The 20,351-nt window shown below is 33.1% G+C and overlaps 2 protein-coding genes across 3 annotated transcripts; one reads left to right on the plus strand and one right to left on the minus strand.

Moving 5' to 3' along the window:
• Nucleotides 1-1,174: 1,174 nt before the first annotated feature.
• Nucleotides 1,175-8,390, minus strand: LOC124540525 (zinc finger protein 615-like). 2 transcript variants are annotated; one of them, XM_047118164.1, is made up of 8 exons: nucleotides 8,069-8,390; nucleotides 7,118-7,880; nucleotides 6,494-6,642; nucleotides 5,960-6,084; nucleotides 5,264-5,381; nucleotides 3,741-3,868; nucleotides 2,331-2,465; nucleotides 1,175-1,433 (listed from the first exon to the last, which is right to left on the minus strand). In XM_047118164.1, exons 1-8 carry the CDS (start codon nucleotides 8,174-8,176, stop codon nucleotides 1,331-1,333), a joined length of 1,629 nt encoding a protein of 542 aa, XP_046974120.1. In that variant the 5' UTR covers nucleotides 8,177-8,390; the 3' UTR covers nucleotides 1,175-1,330. The 2 variants fall into 2 exon arrangements, with proteins under 2 accessions (XP_046974120.1, XP_046974121.1); XM_047118165.1 differs by having other exon boundaries at nucleotides 8,239-8,387.
• A 1,550-nt stretch (nucleotides 8,391-9,940) lies between these two features.
• LOC124540524 lies at nucleotides 9,941-19,833 on the plus strand. The gene is made up of 10 exons (XM_047118163.1): nucleotides 9,941-10,182; nucleotides 13,840-14,010; nucleotides 14,724-14,885; nucleotides 14,994-15,164; nucleotides 15,683-15,809; nucleotides 16,409-16,580; nucleotides 17,025-17,151; nucleotides 17,904-18,032; nucleotides 18,427-18,975; nucleotides 19,612-19,833. The coding sequence occupies exons 1-10, from the start codon at nucleotides 10,131-10,133 to the stop codon at nucleotides 19,803-19,805; spliced, it is 1,854 nt and encodes a 617-aa protein (XP_046974119.1). The 5' UTR covers nucleotides 9,941-10,130; the 3' UTR covers nucleotides 19,806-19,833.
• Nucleotides 19,834-20,351: the final 518 nt, after the last annotated feature.

Consider the following 20,351-nt stretch of genomic DNA (forward strand, 5'->3'; position numbering starts at 1 on the left):
CGAAATAATCTGTGCCCCGTCGGCACAACTAAAAGCCATTAAACCAAGAATTGAATTGAATTTAATTTATTTTTATGGTATGGGTTGGTGGACGAGCATATAGGCCACCTGATGGTAATGACGTTGTAAGAAATATTACCTATTCCTTACATCGTCAATATGCCACCAACCTTGGGAACTAAGATGTTATGTCCCTTGTGCCTGTAGTTACACTGGCTCACTCACCCTTCAAACCGGAACACAACAATACTTAGTACCGTTATTTAGCGGTAGAATAACTGATGAGTGGGTGGTACCTACCCAGACGGGCTTGCACAAAGCCCTACCACCAAGTAAAATGTATGATGTAATAGTAAGACAAACTTGAGCCACAAACAATAAAATATTTTCGTTAAATAGCTATGATCGTAACTACGGCAGAGGATTGTTATTGATGTATTATTGCAATTTAAGATAATTGATACATAATTGACGATATAAACGCAGCAAACGAAGAAAACATGCAGAACCAGTAGTGTACTACTACAAATAGGCCGCCTGACCATAGGTAGTCATCACTACACATAGACATTGACTGTGCAAAATTTGCGCATCGATATACAGAATCTGGGTCGTCAAGTAAAATCAGGGACCAATTGTGTAAAATATATATTAACCACCAGGAAAACACCACTTTTATCTGGCCAGTTGACAACTGCATCATCTTCAACTGGAGTCTTGGCAAAGGCAGAGTCCATTGTTCCCTAAGACACAAATCTGCAAAGCGAACCAATGGTAGAACGCACATGAGTGATGAGATGGATCATGGAGGTTTTTGGTAAACATGAATATCATACTTACACACTACAGGATGACAGAATGGGATACTAGGGGATCTGGCGACCGAGCTGGAATTAACTGCGAATCTTTATTGCTGAGATCAAGGGTTAAAGACGGAGGTGGTTGTAAAAAAGCGGTTATTTTAATATTAAAATCAGACTCCAATTTTATTTTATAAATTATTATGTATATAATCAAAAAAAAATTAATTAAAATACTCAGTATGTCTTACACTAGGTTTTATGAATTAATTAACATTTTATTCTATCCCAACATTTACATAATCTCATTTTGGACGATACATAAATTCAAATTTATTAAAATAGATATCGTACAAAATTGGACTTTAATAATTTTAAATATGTTGTAATAAAACATAGTTCATTAGAAACATCATATACTATAAATATATATATTTTTATTAAATTTGAAGTTACACTTAAAACAAATGTATAAATTATTAGCGAAGTGAAGTGAAGTGTAAAGTCTGAGATTACGGCGTTTTCGTTTCTTAAATATTTTTGCAACATTTCTTGCTATGCGCCATCAACTTCACTTTCGTCGGGTAAACTTTATCACATTTCTGACATTTGAGCTTTGAATCAATGTGGAAACTGTAATTAGAATTAATATTAACTTAACAGACAACACTTGGACTTGTTTAATCATAAAACTAAATAAGATATAGCAACACTATTTTTTGGTTATGTATTTTTGATTATGGCAACATGTGCAGCCTGTAAATTTCCCGATTTTGAGCTAAGGCCTCAATTCTCTTTGAGGTGAAAGTTAGGAGATGTTCCATCAATATTGATAGATTAGTTGTGGCCCTGTGGTTACAATGCGGGCACGTTAGTCGATGATTGCGGGTTCAAACCCAAGCAGGCGCCAGTGAATTTTCATGTTTTTAATTTGTATTTATAATTCATCTCGTGTTCGGCGGTGAAGGAAAATATCGTGAGGAAACCTGCATTTACTAATTTTAACGAAATCCTGCCACACGTGAATTCACCAACCCGCGTTGGAGCAGCGTGCTGGAATGTGCTTCAAAACTCCTCCTTAAAAGGAGAGGACTTAGTCTTAGCCCAGCAGTGGGAAATTTACAGGCTGCTAATGTTGTAAGACTAAATTAGGATTACTTGGTGGTAGGGCTTTGTGCAAGCCCGTCTGGGTAGGTACCACCCACTCATCAGTTATTCTACCGCCAAATAACAGTACTCAGTATTGTTGTGCTCCGGTCTGAAAGGTGAGTGAGCCAGTGTAACTACAGGCACAAGGGACATAACATCTTAGTTCCCAAGGTTGGTGGCACATTGACGACGTCAGGAATAGTTAATATTTCTTACAGCGTCATTGTCTATGGGTGATGGTGAACACTTACCATCAGGTGGCCCATAGGCTCGTCCGCCAACCTATACCATAAAAAAATAGGAAAGGCATAGGCTTTTAACTGACGACCAGAGAAATGCGCAAGCAAATCCGCATACATCAACTAGTATTATAAATATTACCGTTGCAAATGTCTCTGGAGACTGCTCTGCCTGGAAAACTTCTTGTCACACATATCGCACACATACAGCTTCCCTGTGTGCGTCTGTTCGTGAACTTTCAGCGTGAACTTCTTTGGAAATGACTTGTTGCACACACTGAAAATATATTAATATTAGGTACATGCTATTAATACCATTGGCCATGGGAAATTGCCCCCATAATGGTAGTGCACGTGGTAATGATATAACAAGGGGTTTACTTGGTGGTAAGGCTTTATGCAAATCCGTCTTGGTAGGTACCATCCAGTCAACACATATTATACCGCCAAAGCATTAGTGTCGTGTTCTTGTTAGAAGTGTTGCACAAGGGACATAACATTTCAGTTCCCAAGGTTAGTGGTGACCACATACCATAAAATCCACTTCGTTAATTTTAGTTCATATATTATGTCACGCTTGACGCTGAAGCCATCGTGAGACCTCTGTCAGACGTCATCTTACAAGTAACATTCTTTCTAACCATATCGTCTTTCACACAATCCATCCACATCCACGCTCAGACCTTCCTCACAATATGATCTTCATTCCTCCACATAACATGTCCATACCATGACAGCCGGTTTCCACATAGCTCCTCAGTTACCGGAGCCATGTACTTATCAGATTATAATCCATATGTATGTATATATCCACCAAGTATGTATCCACTAAGCCACAATACAGTAGTATATCGGAATAAACCCTAAATCTCAAAATATGACATAAACACAAAGACAATAGTTGAGCACTAACTGTATGTTTTATGTACTGCAATATTTGGTTGACTACGCGGTATTTATACCATAGATATTTATTTCAAGTTATTTGATAAATGTGTTGATTTAAAACAGCATAACCTCTTCGTATCTTATCTAGATCAGGATTTGTTTTTATTAATTTAACCATTTATTAAACTTGCCAGATACATTGAAGAGGAAAATATGTACACAGGAAAAATAAGTTTAAAAGGTATACTTATCCCTAGAAGAGATTTCTTCCAGTATACCCGAGAAAGAAGAAACATAGACAGAAAATAAAAAAATAAATATTTAATTTTATATTTAAGTAACAAGTTAATAACAAACAAATATGCTCCATATTGGTAAGGACACCAACACCCATGAACGTCAATGTATTGCCAGCTTTATGCCCATGTTATCCTAGCTAACTCACCATTCATATTTTCATTGACTCATACTAAGGTGACCTTAAGCTTTTTTTGTACACCGCATTGATAAATTAAAATAAATACACCATTGATTTAGCCTTAAAAAAACAGGCGTAGAATTTTAGTGACCTTATCGCTACAAAGCGATCTCTTTCAGGCAACCAACAGTGTAGGGTAGTTCAAAGAATATGAGGTAGGTGGTGCTGTAATAAATAAAATCTTACCCACAAGTGTATGGCTTAATGTTTAAATGAACGCTTCTTTGATGAGATTTCAACTGTTGTGTATCCCTGACGACTTTGCCACAGATATCGCATAATATTGAAACTTTCACAATAATACCGTGCTTCTCCTAAAAAAAAAGTTTTCAATAAATCGCATTCTTAATAAAAATATAGACAGAACACAACAGTGACACATAATCTGTGTAAAATAGTAAAAGGATGTCTTCCCTAAAAAAAAAACATTAATATGAGACATAATGTTAGGTTTGAATTTTTTTTCCATTTTTAACAACAGGAGCCTGTTAATTTCATCCAATCATAGTTGGGTTAAGGGTTTTCTCCCTTTGATAAGAAGATTCAGAACATATTCCACCACGCTGCTCCAATACTGGTTGGTTTTATATGAAATTAGACACATGCGGGTTTCCTTACGATGTTTTCCTTCACCGCCGAGTACGAGATGAATTACAAAAACAAATTAAGCACATGAATATTCAGTGGTGCTTGCCTGGATTTGAACCCGCATTCATCGGTTAATATGCACGCGTTTCAACCACTGGGCCATCTCGGCTCTGGTACACTCTAGTTATAATCCCACAGCAATCGCAAGACTATGGTATTTATACCTAAAAAGACCATTTTGGGTAGCTCTCTCATTCTTAATTCTACCGCCGAATAGAAATTTTTGTATAACAACAAAAAACATAACATACTTAAGGTTTTGTACATTTTTGTTTTAGTTATTTATATTTTTGAAACTAATTTGAAAGATTGTTTACCATCATAGAAGTGTGTATGTAATAAATAAATATGAGACAACATCACATACATTACTCTGATCCCAATGTAAGTGGCTAAAGCACTTGTGTTATGGAAAATCAGAAGTAACGACGGTACCACAAACACCCAGACCCAAGACAACATAGAAAACTAATGGTAATCTACATCGACTCGTCCGGGAATCGAACCCGGGACCTTGGTGTGGCGAACCCATGAAAACCAGTGTACACACACCTCGACCACGGAGGGCGTCAAAGTTTAAGTGTAGTTTTTGTAATGGGCTATTTGACAATGCGAAAAATAAATTGTGAATTATTGTAATCAGTGTATATTATTAGTTTAAAAATGGCTATGTACTAACCAAAGTTGAAAATAATACTTAATTTAATCAAAAATCCATAAATAAAAATGAATTTTTTCAAACGTTTGTCACGTGACACAAAACGCCCCTGATTGTCCGGGCCTATGATGAAGTCACTTTCTTGTAAACTTTGCTTTTCTACTATATGTACCACTGATTAAAATACATGAAAATGACGTCACCGACCCCATTGCAGCGCCATATTGTCCAAGTAGCGTTTTCGCGCACTATTTAAATATGGAATTTTCAATATGATATTTTTCGGCAAATATGTACTTAGAAGTCAAAAACACAACTTTTACTGGGTTCCTTAACTTCTACTATATAATATAAATTTAAAAACCAGTCAAATAGCCTATTGAAGGCTTTATTACAGACATACCTTCAAATGTATATTGAGGCTGTTTTTCGAATCACAAGGCAGTGAACACTGTTTGCAAACCCACGGCTTGCGACCGGACGATTGTGGGTGTACGTTGCTACGGTGAGTTGTGAGATATCTAGAAGAAAAAAAAACCTATCTAATCTGTGGTAGTGGTGACAAATTTCTAAAACAATCCCATAATCCGGAAGAAGAAACGGAGAGGGTAGCGTTGGTTCTTATTTTGTTTTCCAGTGTAATAGTCCCATATCTTACTTGGTGGTAGGGCTTTGTGCAAGCCCGTCTGGGTAGGTACCACCCACTCATCAGTTATTCTACCGCCAAATAACAGCACTCAGTATTGTTGTGTTCCGGTTTAAAGTGTGAGTGAGCCAGTGTAACTACAGGCACAAGGGACATAACATCTTAGTTCCCAAGGTTGGTGGCACATTGACGATGTAAGGAATAGTTAATATTTCTTACAGCGTCATTGCCTATGGGCGATGGTGACCACTTACCATCAGGTGGCCCATATGCTCGTCCACCTACATATAACATAAAAAAAAATATCCCTCCCCCATTCAAATAGGGGAAACGCGCAACCCATTACAAGTTAAGATAAAATAAAGAGCACTCTCTCCTTTTCTAATCCAATAGAACAGAACAGAGAGACTAATTCATCCACACCAGTCGTAACAATAAATATTTTTAAATTACTTGTGTAAATGGAATGTCATGCCGCAGATCTCACATGAGAACGGTTTGATGCCCTTGTGGATGTTTTGATGCTGTTCATAAGACGTCCTCACTTGAAAGCCTTTGCCACATGTTTCGCATTTATACTGAAAAAAAATAATGTTCCAATTTTAAATATAAAAATATATTTATTTAAAAATATTTCTCTGAAAGCTGAGTCCTTGAAGTCTACAGTCCAATCTGGTCACATGTTTTTATTATTATTACAGTTTTAATTCTTACAATTATGTTGTTATTTTATTTGGTAAAATTACTATGTACCAATTTAATAAGTGCCACATATAATCTATACATATAATAAAATTGGAGTGTCTGTTTGTATGGAACGGCTGGACCAATTTTGAGGGGACTTTCACTGGCAGATAACTGATATAATAGGGAGTAACTTAAGCTACATTTTTACGCGGGCACAGACAGTTAAATATATAAACAAATATTTTGATGCGGTGCAGTGTAGTATTCATAACTATGTCAAATCTAATTTTTTCAATTCACCTTATATTCTTTCCTGTGTCGCTTCTCATGATCCTTGACCACATGTTTGTGTACGGATCTGTAGCCGCAGTTGTATGAACATGCATACATTTCACCCATATGCATCTTGCCGTGAGCTACAATGATTGATGCTGTTTGATATGTTTTACCTAAAATATTAATAATACATATAATATATGTATAACAAGTAACATGTCAATGTTTACACATCACTGATGTAAAATGTCATGAGGAATCCTACATGTGTCGGTTGACAGTCTTTCACATGTGTATCCATTCTACTTTGAACAAAGTTTGGTGGAATAAGTTCCAAACCTCTAATGCACACAGAACAGCAGAACATTTTCAAACTGTCACATACAGAATTTAAAAATGACATGAGTAATATTGCTGTATATTAGATTATAAAATAACTATATAACATAAAGTAGCTTTAAAATTAATTCATTGGAACATGATATTTTAAGTCTACTTAAATAAAGAGTATAACAATATTTATTTTATAATTTGAATAAAAGTAACTTTATTACAGTAAATTAATATGTATTATTTTGTATTAAATCAATATGTGTACTAAATATGAAAAGTGTTTTAATTTTGTAAACATTTATATGTCTAACTTACCACAAAGTTTACATAAAAATGGTCTTTTTTCAATATGACTTTTGATATGCCTTTCGATGAATGCTTTGTTTATATACTTCCTGTAGCATCTTTCACATTTATACGTCAAAGTTCCATCTTCGGATATAAAGGATTGATATTTAACAAGTTCAATTTTTTCATCGACTTCAATATTTTTTTCGTTAAATCTCTCTAGTTCTACAGTCTGGTAATGTCGTAATAATTCTCTTTGATTAAGAAATACTTCATAACATGTTAAGCACATATATCTCTTTGCGTCTTCTAATTTTGTTAATGGTTTAATAATATTGCTATTTTCTTTTAACGTTACATCATCACTAGTATCACAGTTTTTTTCACTTTCATGAATAGATTTATCAATATTTTTTTTTAAATTTAGGTCTGTGGCAATATTTAAAGAGTTTTCACTATGTATTTCATATGAAATTGCATTATTGTCCTCAATATCATCTATTAAATTAGAAGTATCTAGTAACTCTGGTTTTAGATTTATTTGAAAGACAGCTATCTCATCTTTATTTGTTTCATTATTAACGTTAGAAAAATCATTTTCATCGTAACATAATTTCTTTTCCAGTTTGATATCACTTATATTTTTATTTTCAACATGTAACATATCATTAAGATTATTTTGTAGAATTGATTCATTTTGATTAATTTTCTGATGGAATGCATGAATTTCTTGTACTTTATTGACACATGGATAACATATTTTGTTAGGCAAATCTTTCGTCAAAGGCACCTGGAAAACAGCCAATTTTTTTTTTTAATAAACTTAAATGAATAAACACAGCATAAGTCATAAGAAATATTTAAAAAAAAGAATGTGTATATGTTTCAAAAAGAAAAAAAAGTATAAATAATTTAAAAAATATTATCAATTAATTTATTTGAGTAAGTCATTATTTATCATATATAATCGTTACATACGTAATGAGATAAACTACTTAATAGTTGATCCAAAATTTCACATCCTTCCCACAATTCCTCTACGATTTCAGGAGATTCTTTCAAACATAATCTACACGTATTATTCATTTTTATTTATTCGTTCTCAGAAAAATTCTCTAATTTTAAAAACTCTATAAAATCCAACGTACATAATTGTATCATGCTATAACGATATATTAGTTTTAACATGTATTTTAATTGAAGTAACTGTGTTTTTACATAATATATAACGAATTATTTTATAATTTAATGAATCTCAATATCGTTTAATTCAATTTATAGCTAAATTGGTTAAATTAAAATATGTAAAAATAGTAAACAAAAACATTGTTTTCAAAGTTCTTGTCAAAGTCACCCTGAGTCACATTTAAAATTTACTCGGCTTGAATTCTAGCAAAATGAGCAATACAAAAATATAATACAATATTATAGTCCTTTAAATTATTATTAGTGAATTACTAAATAAAAAACTTTACTAGTAACAAATATTTAGAAATATTTTTTTTAATTATTAATTTATGTTAATATTTGTCAAAATACTTATATTTTTATTAATGAATTAAAAAAGAAATGAATACATAAAATGTGAAAAAGCATTATTTATTGCGTTCCATTGAAAAACAGGCTGTTATTAAATATTTTCTTATATACTTGATACATATATATTTTTAACAAATGACCGTGTTAAAAAAACTAACTTAATTGATGACTAAATATAATAATACTACGCATGAGTCATAACTATTATAATACTAAACTAATAATCTCGTCTTACAGTTAATGATAGTTATCAACAAATTTGTAACTAATATTAAGCACGAAAGTATTTTCAGTCTATTTGTTTGTTCAATCATCACATCTAAACCACATAACTGACTGTAATTAAATTACACAATGCACATTAATGTTTTACAGGACACGACATTTGATGCGAACAATGTCGCGGCCGGCGGAAGTGGCTTCTCGTAATCACTCAAATAAGTATAATCATTCTGTTACTTTGTGATATTAAAAAACCTTAGCAATTTTAAAAAGTAATAAGTTTATATGACGCATTATAAACTTGTTACACTTTCAAGAATTACGCGATACCATTGGAGAACATTTGAGATTGAACATATTTTTATTATCCTTGTAGTTTCAGGAATTCGAGTATTCTTATCTTTGTTTACAGATCAAAACTATTTCTAATCATCTTCAACTTTACTTACTGTTCCTATTTCAAACATAAATAAGCAATTATCTACTAGATTTTAACATATGGCATAGCAAAAATATTTAGATTTAAAAGTTTTTTTTTTAATATTTGAGTAATGGGTTAACTAATTAGAAAGTTGACATAATGAATCATCTATTGTCGATTGTTTCACAGATAAGATACACTTTTGGGTTTTGTATAAATCTGTTTGTTGTATAGAAGGGACTGATAGCGATAATACTCAGTAGTATCGCTGGAAAGGCTGTTTCCTTTGATAACTGTGGTCGCGCATCCCGTCATTTGCAAAGATTATTACTATACAGACGATTTCATTTACTTTTATGCCTATTTATAATGGACACTGAAAAGTTAAAATATATAAGATATTATTCCTTGATATTTTTAACAAAGTAAAAACGAAATTTTCTTCAAATATTTAACATTCGATTACATTTTTTGTGTAACAATTATTAAACATTTGTCTAACAATTTGTTAGACAAACGTTTAATAACAAATATTTAAGATACATTATGTTTTTGCGTGATGCGTGACGCGCCTTCAATGGCTTGAAAAATAAATTTAATCGTCTATAGTTTTTTTTTTTTTTATATCCTTTAAAGTTTGAACACGCAAACACTGGAAAAGAACAAAAAAGCAATCGACTTTAAAATGATTTGTCACATCTGCACTTTAAATATTCTTCATTCATATGTAAAAATTATATTTAGCATTTTTAAAATTGCGTTGCAGTCGAACTCGTTAGTCCCAAATGTAGACATAGGCGGAGAATAAACTATAAATTTTAATGAATATAGTATATATGTTATTATTTATTTGTTAAAATGTTTATTCGGTTCGTTTTGTTTTTATATGTTTTTGGATCACTTAACGCTGGTAAGTTATTTTACTTTTAATTAAAGTTCATTTCCAATTAATTAGTTATAAAAAAAAAAAAACAAAATTTTCTTTATTCAAGTAGGGTAATAAAAACTCCTTTGAAAAATATAGTGTTGAATTAAGTGTGAAGCTACCACTGGTTCGGAAAGTAGATTCTAACGAGAAGAACTGGCAAGCAACTGAGTAGTTACCTTTTTATACTATTTTGATTACACAAAATGTTAGTAGTGTAATACTATTTTTTTATCATGCATAGAAATTAATAAATAATAAGTCCACGCTTTTTTATCTTTTTTATAATCTTATATTGTATACTGTCCTTTATTTGTCATAATGTTTTAATTGAGCATTTTTTTAATAGGCCCTTAGTCTACTTACATAATAATATTGTTAAAATGTAGTGGGTCTTGCCGTCTATAGATATTAGTTATAAGTCAATTTAGACACATTACCATAGACAATATATGAAGCTATTATTGTTTACAAATATTGCTGTGTATTTCATTTTAGAATAGATTGAATAGAAAAATTGCTATTGTACATTCTTTTGTATAAAGCCTAAGTAGCTTAATGTGGACAAAAATTCTACTTTTAAATTGATCTATATATAGTCTGGGATTAGATATTATTATGAACATTACACAAAAAATATAGTTTTCTTGTAAGATTTCATATTTATTCCGGAACGTCGTCATTATTAAAGCAAGGTGATCATATGTCAAGCATGGAAACTTAATAGGAATTTAATAAAAAGGAATATGAGATTATGATGTCAGCAGTGCTAGAATACTTTGAAATGTGTACGAAGAGTCAACTGCATTTGATTGGTCCGTCAGTGCCAACAATTACGAAAAATAAGCGAATCGGGCTTGTTTAGACACGTTCACTTCGCATTCATCACCCAACATAATTGTAGCTATACAACCTCTTTCAAATAAAAAAAATATATAGTCTTCATCGTTCTATTTATGAACATACATTTTTAATTAATTATGTTTGTCATTAACTTTGGCTTATTCCAATCGCAGTAGGAATAAAGATAAAGAAACCTAAGATTTTTGTATTTCATGTGATTTTAACTAATCAAATACTCTTTTTAATTGATAAAGGTAGGTATTGAGGTAGGTTATTTATAAAACAACACTATTAACTATTCATATCCATTTAATTTGACAACCAAAATTCCTATAACGGTTTTATCGCCGTTCATAATGCCATTTTAAGCCATAGTGAATACCATAGACTAATCAAGCTCTCGACCAATGATATTGCGTCAATTTGCTGTCAAATGTTGTTTATTTGGCTTCTTTTCTCCTCTTATATTAGAGAGAGTAATAAAATATAAAATAATTATTACATGACAGCTTAGGTTATATATGAGATAAAAAGTTATAGCAAAATAACTAAAACGATTTATTAACTTTGTGTGCGTGAACTACGCTTGACAATGACTATTTCTTTCTTTCTCTATTTGAACCAAAGTATGAAGGCATCGAGTTGATCATCAAGAGTTGAATTTGGGTACTATTAATTAACTTTTTTTATATTATTTAAAAAATATATGTCATACATTGATTTTAATGTGCCATTTTATGGTCAAGAACCTAACAAACCGTCAGCTACCTAGCCAAAAAAACAATCGTTGTTGTATTTGCAGTATTGCATTAGTTCAAAGGGTACTGATATCATAATTACTTCTAACGCTATATTTATTATATACATCAGAATTTTAACTTTAACAAATATTTCGATGGCATATTTGGCTGCATACTGTCTAGTGGCTACATTATTTTTGTTAATTTCCCTATCTTGGCATGCCAATAAATAGAGCAATAGCACAGGTACTCAATCTGTAAATTTCCTGCTTCACATAAAACATAAATATGAAATAAATATACTTTATCAGCCGGACGCACGCTCTTGACGGTCCGAACGCGTGTCGGACATCCGTCCTGACACAGTGTGGGTGGTACCTTTAATGACCTCGATAATGTGTGAAAAAGCGCTCGATTAAGGCACGGGAATTTATAATCAGGGGAAAACTAACAATATTAAAAAATGTATGTACAGTCAGCAAGAAAACCTTCGTCAGTTTTCAAATGAATTCCTTTATCAAGTATTAAGCTCTTAGTACCTTTTGAATCTAAACATCAAATCATTTCGACGCAATATGTCATTCTCAATCGGTAAAGCAGATAATCGCTCTTACTGAGCAGACGAAATTAGATCTTAAGGTGACGAACCTTTTCTTACCCCGGCTCACCCGGCTGTACATACCTATAAATATAAAAGCAAAATATGACTCACTAATTAATAACGATATCTTAGAAATTTTAACCAGACCCTTCTTTCCTAGTGAGCACTTTAGGCAAGTGCCCAGGGCCCCACAATCGATATGGGCACCCCTCAGATCAAATAAAAAGGAATTTATATTTTCAAATTAAAGATTCTCACTTTTCCGATACATCCAGAAAATACAAAGATGGGAAGAAATCAGTAATCTGGTGCTTTATAGTTTTATTTTTTCGAAAATTGAAAAAGATTGAAGTCTGTAAAAAAACAGTGTTTTGACATAGTTATCGGGGCCCCATTGCCCTATCATGCCCAGGGCCTCCGATATCTTAAAGACGGCCCTGGCTATAACACCTACGAACTTGAAATTTGTCAGATAGGATATTTAAAGGGTAGACCAGTGGCGGATTTACCAGTAGGCTAATTAGGCTAGCGCCTAGGGAGGCATATTTAGAGGGGCGGAAATTTAGCAAAAAAATTGTTATTGTCTTACAGAAACAAAAAAATACTTATAATTATATGTATACACATTACGTCTGTAATCCGTATTCTCGTCACTACATAGCGGGTTGGAAAAATAATCTAGTACTGACAGAAATATCACCTAGTTCATATTCTTACTAATAACGGGAAAAAGTCGAGGTAATAAGGACTATAGAACACAAATCAAAGAGTTGCAATTTCAAAATAGGTAGGTAATTAATTTGAATTTCAAAAGTCAGTAGGGGCGGCAAAAATTGAAAAGCCTACTAGCCTACTAGCGGCAAATTTATTTTATAATGACTACTTACTTAAGTTTACTAAGAAATACAGAAAACTATAATTATATTTTATTATGAATCCTTATGAAAATGTTATTCAACTAATATTTATAAATAAATATATTAGAACAAAAATGTACGCGTTATTCGCATTTGCAGGTAGTTGGTTTTTAGTAGAGCCATTTCTGTTATTTATTAAGGTTATCCACGCTAGACAAAAACATATATTTGCATTATGAATGTGTCTCCAATAGTATATCTCTTAATACATGTATGTATAACATACTCTAAGATCATCGAGTATCCTTACACATATTTGGTGATAGGGCTGTGTATGAGCTTATCTGGATACCATACAATCATCGGGATGATGATCGAATAAGGGTATTCGACCGGTCAATAACAATGCTCAATATTGTAGTGTTCAGTAGTATGAGTCAGTGAGCAAGTTATTACAGGCACAAGACAACCTAGTTTCCAAGGTTGGCGCATTGGCTATGTAAGGAATGGTTAATATTTCTTACAGCGCCAATATTCATGGACTGTGGCGACCAATACATATATCATCAAAGAAGATAACAATGTCCAATGTTTGTTTCAGATTATTTTAGAAGTACGTGCTCAATTCCTAGGCTCAATCACGGTCGAGTTAAAATACGACAGCGAGCGAGGCTCGTTCAGTTCATCTGTCTCCAAAACTACGAACTAATTGGTAACAAGTACGCAACGTGTAGAGATGGTGAATGGGATGTTCCTATTCCTGTGTGTATACGTAAGTTTAAATTGTGTTTATTGAATCAGTTATTGGGGTCTGTAGGTTCAAGACAATCTTGTAGATTATTTCTAAATCGTATAAATGAATCATTGCTTTTTGTAGTTTTTTCCTGATCTGTAATTTTATATATTTCGAAAATACGAAAAATGCTGCTTATATCTACAGTTTCGGATTCGAATCGAGGGTCAGTTAATTAAGCCGGTCGAGAGAACGGCATTACACTCACATATACAGTTATTTATCTTCATCTGATGATTTATCTATACCCATTATCAAAAACGTACTGTGAAAGAGTTATTACATTTTACTTCTACCGCGCATTTTATTTGGTTGTTCTTCAAACTGATTTTCAGTTTTCTTATTACAAAATATACCCTTTGTGTTCTTCCCACGTGTTATTTGAGGATAATTAAGGTAAAATTTCTCTAAGCATAAATCGAATATCATAATATGTTAGTCCATTTTAGTCCCTAAATTTTGACAGCACTTTATTCTAGTCTTCACATAACAGGATCAGTTCTGGCTAAGTAATATAAGTGACTGGAAGACAGTGATGTTCTATCATCGTTTTGCCTAATGATATACTAGGGACGAGTCCAAACAATTTGGCGATTTATTAAAAAATACTTAAAATTCATATGAATTTAACACAACGATTTAAAATAGGGGAATAATAAGAGATAAGTTATTAAATTTAGTAAACATTTAAGGTCCTGGATGCGCTGTACCAAACATAGACAATGGGTTACATATGTCAAACTTTGATGACGCCTGGGTTATATATTTTTGCCTGCCCGGCCATAAGCTCGTGGGATCGTCTGTGATTTATTGCGACGGGAGAAGGTGGAATTCAACAGCTCCTACATGTGTTGGTAAGTTACTACATTTATTTAACTTTAAGCTAAAGAACCTTACGCAAATTTTGCATGAAGATTCCAATGAATAGTGCTCAAAATCAATTGTATTTTTGATTTATCCAGATTCCACAACCACAAGCGCATTAAGCTGCGACTTCGAAACTCCTGATATTTGCGGTTGGACGCAAAGTGAGATGCATGACTTTGATTGGAGGAGATTTAACAAGAAGACGCCTAGCTCTTTCCTAATGACTGGCCCTTCGTATGATCATACATATGGACCAGGAGGTTCAGGTATGTTTAAAAATACACAAATATCTTTGGATTTCTACAGATGTCATCAGTACCAAAAAGAAAGTCAGGCTTTTCGACCTATTTAATAATCTTCCCAATGTTGCCATTGTGAACAAATGGACTTATCCCTACAAATACCAATCACTATACTTACTGACGATTTTTGTTGAAGTAGTAATAATATTTTAATTGTATTTAATTTACATAACACTGAATTTAATTTATTTATTATATTGAAAAAGACTAACTATGTATATAGAATCTACATTCCGAACCGATTGTTGCTTCACATAATTCAATTAAATGACGATTCAAAGTACTTGTAAAAGCCTACTTGAATTTATACAAAGTTATCTTAAACAATTTAGGATTAGACGTTACCGGAATTTAGGCATGGTAACATAAGCGTTGTGAAAATCAAAATTACCACTTAAATAAAAAAGTCAATTAGTCCTAATTGATTTTTTTATTTAATTGTGATAAAACTTGTTTAATTATCTCTTACTTTCTTTCAACAGGATTCTATATGTATATCGAGAGCACGTCTAGGCTAGAGAATGACACTGCGCGTCTCGTATCTCCAGTGTATGAAAGCGCCCTTTCTAAAAATTCCTGCTTTTCATTCTTCTATCATATGTACGGGAAGTAAGTATCATCATTTATATTAGTACTATAGGCGCCCTTGGCTTCGCCCGCCTTTTACGTTGTTAGTTGTCATGTGTTGGCAAAAAAGTAGCCTATGTCCTTTCTTGAAGTTTAAGTTTGCTTCATACCAAATTTCATCAAATTTGGTTCAGCGGTTTGGTCGTGAAAGAGCGACAGACAGACATACAGACAGAGTTACTTTGAAATTGATAATATTAATATAGATAAAAATAATGAACAGAAGAGTCAAGTTCACTTGAGTAGCAATATCCAAAACTACGAGAAATAATGTAAATAATCAGAGAAGTATTTGAATTGTAGACCTATTCTATCAGAAAAGACTCCAAAATTCACCGATTCACACTACATGATCCAAAATATCAGGATATTATGCGATACTGACTAAAATAATCATTTGTATGATATATTGATGACAGAAGCGTATCATTTCAAGCCGATTCTAATATTTCACAAATGAGATACGAAATGAGTTCTTCTATCAGTAGATTTTTGAGACCCAATCAAAATGTCTGACAAATTTATCCGTTTGCTGAGACAATGCCTAACCTTAGATGTTATATATGATTAATAATTTCCAGCTCCAGTGGTGGTCTTCGAGTTTACCAAAAACCAGATATTCTCTCACTTCAAACGTTAGTCAGCCTTAAGTCAGATGAGAACAAATACATTCTTTTCGAAAAGTGGGGAAATTTGGGGAATTTCTGGTTCAGCGCTGTCGTTCCTCTTACCGATTTGGAAACAAATTTTCAGGTAACTATATTTTCGTACCATTTCGAATATCATTTAAAGGAAATATACAACGAAATGTTATGCGTGTGTGTGTTATGATCTGTGTCTTAAAACTTTTTTCAAATATCATGACTGATAGGGTTGGCAACTAAGTAACTGCCGATTTCAAATAAGATGGAAAATTAAAAATTTTTGTTTACAAATTTAACTTTAATTAATTAGAAATGATTCGTTCTTGTCGACAATCTTTCGCCATCGTTCTGGCAGTGGAAAAATCCACGTTTGTATATTTTCTGATCATTGTTATCAAAAAACTGTCATCATCAGCGTTATTCAAAATTTTACCATCTAGATTTTAAATTTGGAATGTCTAGTTCCACAGCCCAGCATATTTACTGTTCCTTCCTCTTCTAAAAATATAATAGGCCTTAATTAGATAATGTATTAAAAATAGTTTTCAAATAGATCATTATCGAAGGCATACGAGGTTCCAGCTTCACGAGCGACATTGCTATAGATGACGTAGCGATACTTCAAGGAGAGAATTGTACCATTGCTACGAATGCGGCCACAACTCCACCGTCATTTAGAAGTGAGTATTAAATATTAATACTAACAATTAAATATAAAAATTGCGTTAAAGTTTGGGAAGATCTGTCCTATTATTGCTTGGGAAAAAACTATCATGAAACTTAACAAAATTCCAATTATACACATTTTAATTGGGAATTTATTACGAGGATTACGCAAAGATGTACAATTCCAAGAGTTATAACTATTAATAATACTTTTATCTTTGTAAAATGACATTTTTAATATTTCTTATTTTGCTCTGGTATATTTTATTGTAGGACATTTAGTATCTCGTATAATATTTAATTAAAGTGTGACATCTTTCTTTTCTTTCTTGCAATCTGTGAATTTCATGAATGGGGACGGAAATGTGTAACAGATGACTAATGAAAGCACACGTCAGATGGTACTAATTCATTTTCTAGCTATCGTTTAATAAGAAAGCCGAGATGGCCCAGTGGTTACAATGCGTGCATCTTAACCGATGATTGCGGGTTCAAACCCAAGCAAGCACCACTGAATATTCGTGTGCTTAATTTATGTTTCTAAATCATCTCGTGCTCGGAGGCGAAGAAAAACATCGTGATGAAACCTACATGTGTCTCATTTCATAGAAATTCTGCTACATGTGTATTCCATCAACCTACATTAGAACAGCTTGGTGGAATATGTCCCAAACCTTCTGCTCAAAGGGAAAGGAGGCCTTAGCCCAGCTGTGGGAAAGTTTACAGTAGTTTGTTATATAAGATATTTTATAATTTACGTTCTCAGGTGATTCTTGCGCTAACCGGTGCTTTTTGAACGACACCTTCCATGCCGTGGGTTGTGGCTGTACCTTTGATTGTTTCATGGAAGATAACTGTTGCTTGGACTTTTTGGAAACATGTGTATTCCAGCCCAGTAAGTTTCTTATCTTGCTTACAAAAATGAAAAACTATATGTACAAGTAAAATAGTTCTCAATGTTTTTCAAGATTTGAAAGTATTTGGATAAATTGAACAAGCATCTAGAGTAAATTATTTGGCTTCTTGCCAAAGTGAGGAGTGTTCGTATGAGTTCGGGTTTAATCAATACGTATTTTACCGAGAGACGTATTGTTTACCAACATGTAGGGATATAAATTAGATAACTAAAAAGCTATGCTATCCATACAAACTTATAAAGATAATTCACGTTTAAGGTTATTAGGAAATCAGTTCTAACAACTTCTTTTAGTGATAAAATAAAAGAAGATGAGTTTTTTAGCATATTATTTTGAAAATTCCAGAAAAGATTCATATTTTTTTTATTGCAGCACCTATATCTGATGACATGGCGACAGATTTAGGGGATGCTGGACCACAAACTCAGAAACTGATCGCAGCTATAACAGAAACTACCTCAACTTCAACTAGTACAACATCGACCACTACAACATCAACTACCACTACAACCACACCTAAACCTACAACTACTTCTACTACTTCTACAACAACACCAAGAATTACTACTGTTAGAACAGAAAGGACAACGAGAAGACCAACTACCAGAAGAATAATGACGACCAAACCAACTATGAAAACTACTTCCAGGATGACAACGAGGACAGGAAAACCGATGCTTAAAAGTACTACAGTAAAAATTACATCAACTAAGCCGACTACTGCTGCAACCACAACTACCACAACAACTTCAACTACTACAACAACTACAACAAATAAGCCAACAACTACAACTTCGGTGGTTAAAAACACGATGCCAGGTTTAACGAGTATACCAGAAAATACCAAACCTGTATTTGTCGATAAGGAAAAGAAGAAAACTGTCATCGAATCGAGGAAATTCGAACATGTTCAATTGAAAGGTAATTTAATTTAACAAAAAGCTTCACTATTAGTTTAAGAAGGAGGTTTTTTGTTTACATTTGAATCATTTATATTAATTCTTTAATACAAATAAAAATGAAAGTTGATTGTACAAATAATGACTGCATGGAATTGTGATAAGAATGCTAGGCGCATTTCCCCTTTGTATTTGTTATTCCCAGATTCTGTGGGCAACCAGTCCTCCTGCCACCAATGAGGGTCATGTTATACTTCTATTAGAGGTTTTTGTGTTTTTAGCTAGGTGTGTGTGACAAGAGACGAGATGGCTTAGCGGTTAGAGCGCGTTCATCTTAACCAATGGTTGCGGGTTCACCCAGGCAGCACTGAATATTCATTTGCTTAATTTGTGTTTATAATTCATCTCAAGCTCGGCGGTGTAGGGAACCATCGTGAGAAATTCTGCCACATGGAACAGCGTGTCAGAATATGTTCCAAACCTTCTCCTCAAAGGTAGAGGAGGCTTTAATTCAGCAGTGACAAATTTACAGGCTGTTGTTGTTGTTGTATTATTATCTTGGTGTGTGTGACAGCTACACGTGACATTCACCAATCGTCACTCAACTTTGCGTGTGTGTGTAAATTCTCGTTCTAACTTTTGATGGTCTGGTTTTCAGAAGAAGAACACAGCTCGAGTGCATGGAAGGTGATACTGATAATAGTATTCGTGATCGCGTTGGCGGCGACGGCGTCGTGGACCGTGGCCGTGCGCTCGGCGCGTGGCAGGGTCGCCCTCGCCAAGTTTCGTGGACACGTGCGCGCGAACGACCCAGAGGTGCGGTATCTTTCGACGGATGTTGATGACGATTGAATAATGTATTAAATAGGATTTTAATTTATACTTTTGTTTTATTATTTACTCCCATATTTGAGGTTTGTTTTACACATAATGGTATAGCATCTGGTGTAAGTAGAAATTTTGTTAGGAATGATGAAGTTAGAGTTAAAAATAATATTTTTTGTAAAATTTGTAATATATCATACTAATATTGTAAGCAATATATTTATTCTGCTAACAAATAGAAACGTCTAGAAATACATTTACAATAAACAAAATACGTCATAACAGGATAGGATTTTAATTCATAAAGACTAGTTATACGAACAACCAATATTTTTACGAACTTTCCATGATACGGAATTATTAAAAACAAAAAAAAAACAAGCTAAAAATTACAGTTCCTTGACGGAAAGAACCAATTACTTTTTATTAACCAATCCTAAATCAGAGTCGATCGGGACTGTCTTTCGACTGTTTGATTTCCTTCCAAATTGGCATCATAGCCACATCCTTGACCCTTAGAAATACCATAAGCCTTATTTATCACCTAATCGAGATTTAAATTGGATTGAATTT

Source organism: Vanessa cardui, chromosome 25 (assembly GCF_905220365.1).
Source record: "Vanessa cardui chromosome 25, ilVanCard2.1, whole genome shotgun sequence".
NCBI lineage: Eukaryota > Metazoa > Arthropoda > Insecta > Lepidoptera > Nymphalidae > Vanessa > Vanessa cardui.

Excerpts from the sequence above, each read along its gene's own strand:
- LOC124540525 (XM_047118164.1), bottom strand. The coding sequence starts at position 8,176 with ATGAATAATACGTGTAGATTATGTTTGAAAGAATCTCCTGAAATCGTA. Across the intron at positions 7,881-8,068 it reads TAAGTAGTTTATCTCATTAC|GTGCCTTTGACGAAAGATTT; the intron begins GTATGTAACGAT and ends GCTGTTTTCCAG. Across the intron at positions 6,085-6,493 it reads GACACAGGAAAGAATATAAG|TATAAATGCGAAACATGTGG; the intron begins GTGAATTGAAAA and ends ATTTTTTTTCAG.
- LOC124540524 (XM_047118163.1), top strand. The coding sequence starts at position 10,131 with ATGTTTATTCGGTTCGTTTTGTTTTTATATGTTTTTGGATCACTTAAC. Across the intron at positions 10,183-13,839 it reads TTTTGGATCACTTAACGCTG|ATTATTTTAGAAGTACGTGC; the intron begins GTAAGTTATTTT and ends TGTTTGTTTCAG. Across the intron at positions 15,810-16,408 it reads TTCTATCATATGTACGGGAA|CTCCAGTGGTGGTCTTCGAG; the intron begins GTAAGTATCATC and ends AATAATTTCCAG.